General features: G+C 38.2%; 1 protein-coding gene across 1 annotated transcript; it reads left to right on the forward strand.

Moving 5' to 3' along the window:
• Positions 1-3550: 3550 nt before the first annotated feature.
• Vom1r87 (vomeronasal 1 receptor 87) lies at positions 3551-4459 on the forward strand. The gene has a single exon (NM_001009529.1). The coding sequence runs from the start codon at positions 3551-3553 to the stop codon at positions 4457-4459; it is 909 nt and encodes a 302-aa protein (NP_001009529.1).
• The last annotated feature ends 6206 nt before the right edge of the window (positions 4460-10665 follow it).

Here is a 10665-nt window from a genome sequence, read left to right on the forward strand (position 1 = left end):
AAAAGCAAATAATAAAAACTTGAGCTTATATTTGCACTCATTAGAAAAGTTTTAGTTCTTTTAAGTAATACAATAAAGTCTGTACTAGTACACTAGGCAAGGCCCATGCATTTGATCAAGTCAGAAACAGAGGACACATTTTCCATTTCCTTAAAATTCATTTTACTCACAAACATATTTTAATTCTCAGCTTTTCATTCAGTTGATGTAAAGGTATTCATGTTGGCAGCCTTGGTCCACACTGCCATTGCTCTATTCTTAGTCTCAGTAGTCCAATAATTTCACACACACACACACACACACACACACACACACACACACACACACACACACAATTTTCACTGAACATTTTCATATCTTTCCCAAACTCATACTGTGGAACTTGGGAAACTCTGGGGATGAGTGCTTCCCCACAGTCTCTACAGCAATAGTCCTGCTGCTGCTGCAGGATCTCAGAAGAACTGGCTCATAATGTCAGACTGTAATATTCTAGTCAACATCATAGATGCTAAGCTCAATTTTCACAGAATTCATGCATTTCATTTATTTAAGAGGGTCAGGTAATAGCTATGAATTAATACCTTCTTTATAAGTGATCAGTATTTATTCCTCCTATCCTCTACTTTATGAAAATTTCATGAAACTAGCTTGGGTGGCTAACGTCTTCATCTCCTGAGATTCCTGAAGACTTATTCTTGCTCTTGACAGTACACTGTACATCGGCCAACACCATGTATCTTGTCACCTGAAAGTCATATACTCATTTCATGTTCTCTCTGAGCAGTCATACAGATTTTAGTTCTTTACTCACTAAATATACTAAAATTTGAAGTGAGGTTGATACTTATCATCTATTTTACTTGTATGTTCCATAGATTACTAAATCTCCACATCACAGAAAGCAAGACTGTTCTAAAATCAAGTTCTTGGGTAATGAAAAGGTAAAGTAAATTTTCTTGGAAGAATATCAAGAAAACAATTCTCAATCACTTTTGTTGTAGGTCTCTTCAGATCCCTGTCTGCACACTGCTTAGTTTTTTCATTCTGAGTCCATAGAATAGTGGTGGCTTTTCCATCATTATGAATGTCTCTTGACACACTTAGGACTTTAATACTTACAACTAATTATTACAATTTAAACTAGTTGGAAACACCCCAGCACTGAATTTTTTAAATAAAACAGAAGACTTGTCTCAGAGCATGCCTTTGTTAACAGCTCTATATTCATGGTAATTATGGTCTTTCCTGGTCTGCTCTCAAATTCAGTGTACCCCAGAGAAAGATTCCACTCGTGCAATTAGAAGATGTGTCATTTCAACAGGTGCAAAACATATACAAAGCAATGGATATGAAAGTTTGAAAAATATACCTTTAGGGTAAAAGCACTTAAATTCCTATCATTTGACTTATACTATCATTTGTATTATATGTTGTATTTTAATAAATTATAGGTGTATAGTAATAAGTAATTTTACACATCTATGTTTTATGCCTTTGCAGTTTTAAAATTTTTTAAAAGTAATTGTTCTTTCAATTTGGACTCCAATTCTTACATTGAGTATTATCCAGGACATTTATTTATTTACAATTTATTTATATGATTTTATGTATTTGAGTGTTTTTCCTACATGTATTTCTGTGTACCACAGCCATGCCATAACATAAAGGGAAATGAATACTCTATACTGAGGGTTACAGATGTTCCTGAGCCACCATGTCTTTTCTGGGAATCTAATCCAGGCGCATTGCAAGTTAATAGTGTTCTTAGTGCAGCTTTACAAAAAAAGATTTAAAAAAACCCAGCATGTCACTCTACAGCAAGCAACATTACATATTTGTTGATGAGCAAATTAAATATCTGGCTCTGAAAATTGGGATGAATCCATTAATTTATTAGATTAAGCACTTTAGGAATAAAAAATCATATAACTGTAAAATGTGATATATCATCTTATATTTATGAAGATGTAGGATGCTGTCTTCTGCTAGCTGCTGCATTGTTTGCTTTATGTTTATACATGTAACCATGTGTGTGTGTATGTATATGGAATATTCAAGTGAACTTGAAAACAAAATCAGGCACTACATTTTCCACAAGCTTTCTGTCAGTGTAGTCATTTTCTAGTTCTTTATCACAAAGCTGATTTTTAAAGCCTGAATTAAATCAATTCAATAATAAATTCATCCTGGTAACCAGGCCAAGTAACTTACATAAGCAACAAAGGTTGTTGAGTAGTACTGTAAAGAGTGTCTGGGTGCTAGTGATGTATTATACCACTAAGAACTTGTTTTCCATTACATGAGAAGAAATCTCTTTTAAACAAAATTTCCAAACAGAATCCTATATGGTCATCTTCAGCAAGTTCATTTTTGTTATAATGTATGGAAAATAGGGTTGTCTTAGCACCCCATAGTCTATCGTGTTGGAGGCTCCCAGCTCCAAGTCTTCAGATGTGATTATGTAGCCTGTAGTAACTGCAGAAACCAGGAAAGTAAAAATGGGACTACTGTGAGGATAGGGGTGAGAGTGGGAGCAATGGAGAACAGAATAGCAGGCTACAAGTGTCTCATCAGGAAAATGGGAAAGACAGGGCTCCTTAGGGTGAAGAGGCAGTTAAATTCAGATGAAGTGAGGAGGAAGGTACAGAGGAGTAGCATCAGGACACAATTGATCAAAGAGGAAAATGGGAAATGGGTGGGTTCCTAGGTAAGGAATAGGGAGACAAATACAGAACGGGAAGTGAGGGAAAATAACATGTTTTGTTGAAAAATCCTGTTAAGGATTTACCCACCCATCCTCCCCAAAAAAGGTTTTTAAAAATTGACTTTTCTTGATACCTTAGAATTATTACCTTAATCCTGAATTAGGGTTCACAAATAGTCTTCTACTGCATGTATGTCTTTAATTCTAGATTCTGGGGATGTAAGATTACATAAGAAAAAAAACATACTAAGGATGAATTGCCATAGACTTTTGCTGATTAAAACTGTCAACATTACCATGAATTATGCCTGGGATCCCATTGGAATTGTGATTAAAATGTAGAAAATTGCTGAACAGATTTTAGTATAATTATACACGATAATGTATTTGCATCTTGTTTTTTTAATGTGTTTTATGATGTTTCTTCAGCTCCTCATAATTTTGGTACATTTGTGAAACTGTGACGGATATTATATGCTCATTACTATTGTTTTAGTTATTAAATATAAAATGAACCAATTTAAATTAATAATATTGAATTTCTAAGGTATGTGAATCAGGAGTAATACAGGAACACAAAGTGTGCATAGATACGACTTTAAATGGATTCATTGTCCATAATATTCTCTCTATATAGGAGATACTTGGAGGATGTATGGAAATGTAGGCTATATCCAGTATGAGACATTAAAAGAGAAAAAGGTAGGTAATTCAATAATTAGTATGGAAAATACAATAATTTTATAGCCATACTGCAAAGCTAATAAATTTGATATATAATCTATTATTTTCAAATATATGAAATAGACTTCCATTATGCTTTTCAGATGAATACACTTTTCATATATGTCTTCAATCAAGAATGTCCTTTATCTCCAAACTGGACTTGGAGTACTAGCCAATATGTTTCTGCTGACTTTCTATATCTTCATTATCCCAGGTCATAGACCAAAGCTCATGGACCTGATCTCATGTCAATTAACTTTCATTCACATAATGATGTTCCTCAGTGCAGGGGAGATTTGGCTTACAGAATTATTTGAGTCACTGAACATGGAGAATGACTTCATATGTAAAACAATTTTTTACATAAGCAGGGTGATGAGAGGCCTCTCTATCTGTACCACCTGCCTCCTGAGTGTGTTCCAGGCTGTCACTATCAGCCCCAGTACCTCACTGTTGGCAAAATTTAAACATAAACTGAAAAAATATATCATCTATGCTTTCTTCTATATATGGTCTTTCAATTTGTCCTTCAGCAGTAACCAGATCTTCTCTGTTGGTTCTTATACCAATGTGAGTAAGAACAATCAGATGAAGGTCACTAAATACTGTTCAAACTTTCCCATGAACAGCATCATCAGGGGATTGATTTTAACAGTAACAACTTTAAGAGACGTGTTTCTTGTAGGAGTCATGCTAAGCACAAGTGCATACATGGTGGTTTTCTTGTTCAGACATCAGAGGCAATGCAAGCATCTTCATAGCATCAACCACTTGAGAGTGTCCCCTGAGAAAAGGGCCACCCAGACCATCTTGCTCCTGGTGATTTGCTTTGTGTTCATGTACTGGGTGGACTTCATCATCTCATCCACATCTATCCTGTTATGGAAGTACGACCCTGTTATCCTGACTATTCAGAAGTTTGTGATGAATGTCTATCCCACAATTACTCCTTTGGTACAAATCAGTTCTGACAACAGAATAATCAATGTGCTGAAAAACTTATGGCCAAAATGCCAGCAGGCTTCTTAAATGGGGGTCCTCTCTCTCTCTCTCTCTCTCTCTCTCTCTCTCTCTCTCTCTCTCTTTTATGCAAAGGACCCTGAAACATATACAACAGAAGACTGCCTGGTCTTGCCTCAGTGAGAGAAGACACATGCAACCTTCGAGAGACTTGAGGCCCCAGGGAGTGGGGAGGTCTAGTGGGGTGGGGACATCCTTTTGGACATCAGGGAGGAACTATTGGAAGAGGAACAGTCAGTGCATACTGTTGTGGGATAATGAGTGGACTGTAATAAAAGAGTAAAGAATAATATACAAAAGGGGAAATTTAATTTATTTTCTAGGTATGAGTTTTGTGACAGCATGTCTACAAGTGTGCAATTCTGGTGTTCAGAGAGGACATATGAGGTCATTGGACCATTTAGAACTGGACTTAGCAATGATTCTAGGATTTTATATTGTGAGGATTCTAGCTTCAGTTATTTAAAAAAAACTAATTCTTTTTAAATTATTTAATAGTCCAAGAAGCAAAGTAAGATTTTTTATATGATTTAAGTAAAATATGAGGTATCATACATTCTTTTATCATTTCTGCTGCCAAGATGTATGGAGTTCTTTCAGTTCATGGTACACCAGAAGTTGATATTTCCACATGAATTCTCTTTCTCCATTATAATTCATATCATAAATGTTCCCCTGATGCTGAGTTTACTCGAAAGAAGATTCTTACTTCTAGTGACTTTTTGCCATTTATGTTGAAAATATGTTAATTTACTCTAAATTTTCCAGAATAATGCTAAGATGATATTGTAGATTTGTTTCCCAATTATTTTGTTTACTCTCTCATACAATACTTCCTGACCACAGTTTCCCATATATTCACTCCTTTCAATCCCTCCCTAACCTCTTCTTCCCCCAGAGCCACTCATTTTCCTCATAAAAGGAAAAGAACAGGCCTCCCAAGGATATCAACTGAACATAGCATAGCAAGTTATAGTAAGACAAGGTGCAAAGCCTCTTATGAAGACTAGATGAAGCAAGTTACTAGGAGGAAAAAAATCCACAAACATAAACAAAAGAATCACAGACACCACCTCTCACTCTTACAAATCCCATAAGAACACCCAAACTACACAACTATCATATATATGCAGAGAACATGGCTCACACCCATACAGGCTTTATGTTTCTTACTTTAATCTCTGTAATCTCTTGTGATCCTCCATAGTAGATTCTGTGAGCCATGTGTTCTGGATATCCTTGATTCCTCTGGATCCTATAATCTTTTCTCCCTCTTCTCATCTATGGGTTTCCCTGGCTCTGCCTGATCTTTGGCTATGGATCTCTGTTTCTGCTCCCATCAGTTCCTGGCTCATGCTTCTTTCAGGTGACTATTGGGATAGGTGCTAATCTCTGAGTACAGCAAAATATAATTGGGCATCATTTCATTGATATTTTTCCACTTGGTTGGTTCTGTCCTGGGTCTGTAGGTTGTCCTCTCTCTGGTTCTTGGTGATGTAGGAAGCATAGGCTACCCCAGGACTCTGGGTCAAAATTTGTAACACACATTAGTTAGCCACAAACACATGTTCAGTGTCACCATTACCACAGGACCTCTGACAGGAAGAGCAGATTGTAGATAGAAAGTTTCTGCTGGGTTTATGTCCTAGTCCCTCTGCTGTATGCCTTGCCTCTTTATACAAATTACCGTTTCAGGCTTTGAATCCCACATTACTAGGAAGCTTCACTGAGGTCACTCTCATTTATTTCAGGGAATTTTCAGTTAATTACCTTTCTATATCATCCACCCAACCACACCCCAATTCCAGTCTTCTCGTTTATTACTATTTCTCCATCTTCCCACATCCTGACTTATCCCTCCAGTTCCCATCCCTCCTGACCGACAGTCTACCTGCAAATTCTATTCTTTTCACCTTCCATTCATCTCCCTTTGAGCCCTCCCTGTTACTTTGCGTTTCTGGATCTGTGGATTGTGGCATGAACACCTATTATTTTATCTTAGTGTCTACTGGTAAGAGAGTACACACTGTGTCTTCTTCAGTCTGGGTAACAATACTCAGGATGATTTTTTTCCTAATTTTGTCCATCTGCCTACAAATTTCATAATGTTTTTATTTTTATCAATTCAATAATACTCTGTTGTGTATATTTACCATATTTTCTTTAACCATTCATAGGTTGTGTTGTTTACAGTTTCTACCTATTATGAATAAAGCTACTGTAACATACTTGAGCAAATGTCCTTGTGGTATAACTGAGTATCCTTTAGGTATACACCCAGGAGAAGTATAGCTGACTTTGAGGTGGTTCGATTCCCAATTGTTGGAGGAAATGCCATATTGATTTGAAGAGTAGCTGTACACCTTTGTATTTTCCAAAGTAATGGAGGAGTGTTCCCCTTACTCCACACTCATGCCTAGATGAGTTGTCATCTCTGTTATTGTTTTCAGCCTCTCTAAAGAGTGTAAAATGAAGCCTCAAAGTAGGTTTGATTTGCATTTCACTGAGGGGTAAGAATGTGGAATATTTTAAGAGTATCTCAGCCATTATAATTCAGCCTTTGATAATGTATTGTATAGATAAGTACATCATTTTTAATTGGATTCTTGGGGTTCTTTTTAGATTTTTTATTGAATATATTTCTTTTTTTTCATCTTTACTAAATTGGGTATTTCTTATTTACATTGCAAATATTAATCCCTTTCCCGTTTTCCAGGCCAACATCCCCCTAACACCTCTGCCTCCCCTTCTACATGGGTGTTCCCCTCCCCATCCACCCCCTCTTATCGCCCTCCCACCAACAATCCCGTTCACTGGGGGTCCAGCCTCAGCAGGACTAAGGGCTTTCCCTTCCACTGGTGCTCTTACTAGGCTATTCATTGCTACCTATGCAGTGGAAGCCCAGGGTCAATATATGTATAGGCTTTGGGTAGTGGCTTAGTCCATGGAAGCTCTGTTTGGTAGACATGGTTGTTCATATGGGGTCTCAAGCCCCTTCAAGCTCTTTCAGTCCTTTCTCTGAATCCTTCAACGGGGGTCCCGTTCTCAGTTCAGTGGTTTTCTGCTGGCATTTGCCTATGTATTTGCCATATTCTGGCTGTGTCTCTCAGGAGAGATCTACATCCGGTTCCTGTCAGCCTGCACTTCTTTGCTTCATCCATCTTATCTAGTTTGGTGGCTATATATGTATGGTCCACATGTGGGGCAGGCTCTGAATGGGTGTTCCTTCAGCCTCTACTCTAAACTTTGCCTCCCTATTCCCTCCCAAGGGTATTCTTTTTCCCCTTTTAAAGGAGTGAAGCATTCGCATTTTGATCACCCTTCTTGAGTTTCATGTGCTTTGTGCATCTAGGGTAATTCAAGCATTTAGGCTAATAGCCACTTATCAATGAGTGCATACCATATGTGTTTTTCTGTGATTGGGTTACCACACTCAGGATGACATTTTTCAATTCCATCCATTTGCCTATGAATTTCATAGTCATTGTTTTTGATAACTTAGTAGTATCCATTGTGTAGATGTACCACATTTTCTGTATCCATTCCTCTGTTGAAGGGCATCTGGGTTCTTTCCAGCTTCTGAATATTATAAATAAGGCTGCTATGAACATAGTGGAGCATGTGTCTTTGTTATATGTTGGGGCATCTTTGGGTATATGCTCAAGAGAGGTATATCAATGTCCAGTTTTCTGAGGAACACCCAGATTGATTTCCAGAATGGTTGTACCAGTCTGCAATCCCACCAACAGTCGTGGAGTGTTCCTTTTTCTCCACATCCACGTCAGCATGTGCTGTTGCTGGAGATTTTGATTTTAGCCATTCTGACTGGTGTGAAGTAAAATTTCAGGGTTGTTTTAATTTGCATTTCCCTTATGACTAAAGATGTCGAACATTTCTTTAGGTGTCCAGGATCTTCTGGCTTTCATAGTCTCTGGTGAGAAGTCTAGTGTAATTCTGATAGGTCTGCCTTTATACGTTACTTGACCTTTTTCCTTTACTACTTTTAATATTCTTTCTTTGTTGTGTGCATTGGGTGTTTTCACTATAATGTGATGAGAGGAGTTTCTTTTCTGGTCCAATCTATTTGAAGTTCTGAATGCTTCTTGTATGTTTATGGGTATCTCTTTCTTTAGGTTAGGGAAATTTTCTTCTATGATTTTGTTGAAGATATTTACTGGTCCTTTGAGTTGTGAGTCTTCATTGTCTATGATACCTATTATACTTAGGTTCAGTCTTCTCATTGTGTCCTAGATTTCCTGTATGTTTTGAGCCAGTAACTTTTTCAGTTTTACATTATCTTTGACAGTTTTGTTGATGATTTCAATGTAATCTTCTCCTCTTGAAATTCTGTCTTCTATCTCTTGAATTCTGTTGGTGATGCTGGTATCTAGGGCTCCTTGTCTCTTCCTTTGGTTTTCTTTTTTTTTTATTAACTTGAGTATTTCTTATATACATTTCAAGTGTTATTCCCATTCCCGGTTTCCGGGCAAACATCCCCCTCCCCCCTCCCCTTCCTTATGGGTGTTCCCCTCCCAACCCTCCCCCCATTGCCGCCCTCCCCCCATAGTCTAGTTCACTGGGGGTTCAGTCTTAGCAGGACCCAGGGCTTCCCCTTCCACTGGTGCTCTTACTAGGATATTCATTGCTACCTATGGGGTCAGAGTCCAGGGTCAGTCCATGTATAGTCTTTAGGTAGCGGCTTAGTCCCTGGAAGCTCTGGTTGCTTGACATTGTTGTACTTTTGAGGTCTCGAGCCCCTTCAAGCTCTTCCAGTTCTTTCTCTGATTCCTTCAACGGGGACCTATTCTCAGTTCAGTGGTTTGCTGCTGGCATTCGCCTCTGTATTTGCTGTATTCTGGCTGTGTCTCTCAGGAGAGATCTACATCCGGCTCCTGTCGGTCTGCACTTCTTTGCTTCATCCATCTTGTCAAATTGGGTGGCTGTATATGTATGGGCCACATGTGGGGCAGGCTCTGAATGGGTGTTGCTTCAGTCTCTGTTTTAATCTTTGCCTCTCTCTTCCCTGCCATGGGTATTCTTTTTCCTCATTTAATAAGGAGTGAAGCATTCACATTTTGATCATCTGTCTTCAGTTTCGTTTATTCTAGGGATCTAGGGTAATTCAAGCATTTGGGCTAATAGCCACTTATCAATGAGTGCATACCATGTATGTCTTTCTGTGATTGGGTTAGCTCACTCAGGATGATATTTTCCAGTTCCAACCATTTGCCTACGAATTTCATAAACTCGTTGTTTTTGATAGCTGAGTAATATTCCATGGTGTAGATGTACCACATTTTCTGTATCCATTCCTCTGTTGAAGGGCATCTGGGTTCTTTCCAGTTTCTTGCTATTATAAATAAGGCTGCGGTGAACATACTGGAGCATGTGTCTCTTTTATATGTTGAGGCATCTTTTGGGTATATGCGCAAGAGAGGTATAGCTGGATCCTCAGGCAGTTCAATGTCCAATTTTCTGAGGAACCTCCAGAATGATTTCCAGAATGGTTTTACCAGTCTGCAATCCCACCAACAATGGAGGAGTGTTCCTCTTTCTCCACATCCTCGCCAGCATCTGCTGTCACCTGAGTTTTTGATCTTAGCCATTCTCACTGGTGTGAGGTGAAATCTCACAGTTGTTTTGATTTGCATTTCCCTTATGACTAAAGATGTTGAACATTTCTTTAGGTGTTTCTCAGCCATTCGGCATTCCTCAGCTGTGAATTCTTTGTTTAGCTCTGAACCCCATTTTTAATAGGGTTATTTGTTTCCCTGCGGTCTAACTTCTTGAGTTCTTTGTATATTTTGGATATAAGGCCTCTATCTGTTGTAGGATTGGTAAAGAACTTTTCCCAATCTGTAGGTTGCCGTTTTGTCCTAACCACAGTGTCCTTTGCCTTACAGAAGTTTTGCAGTTTTATGAGATCCCATTTGTCAATTCTTGATCTTAGAGCATAAGCCATTGGTGTTTTGTTCAGGAAATTTTTTCCAGTGCCCATGTGTTCCAGATGCTTCCCTAGTTTTTCTTCTATTAGTTTGAGTGTGTATGGTTTGATGTGGAGGTCCTTGATCCACTTGGACTTAAGCTTTGTACAGGGTGATAAGCATGGATCAATCTGCATTCTTCTACATGTTGACCTCCAGTTGAACCAGCACCATTTGCTGAAAATGCTATCTTTTTTCCATTGGATGGTTTTGGCTCCTTTGTCAAAAATC

This window comes from Rattus norvegicus, chromosome 4, assembly GCF_036323735.1.
Source record: "Rattus norvegicus strain BN/NHsdMcwi chromosome 4, GRCr8, whole genome shotgun sequence".
NCBI classification, from domain to species: domain Eukaryota; kingdom Metazoa; phylum Chordata; class Mammalia; order Rodentia; family Muridae; genus Rattus; species Rattus norvegicus.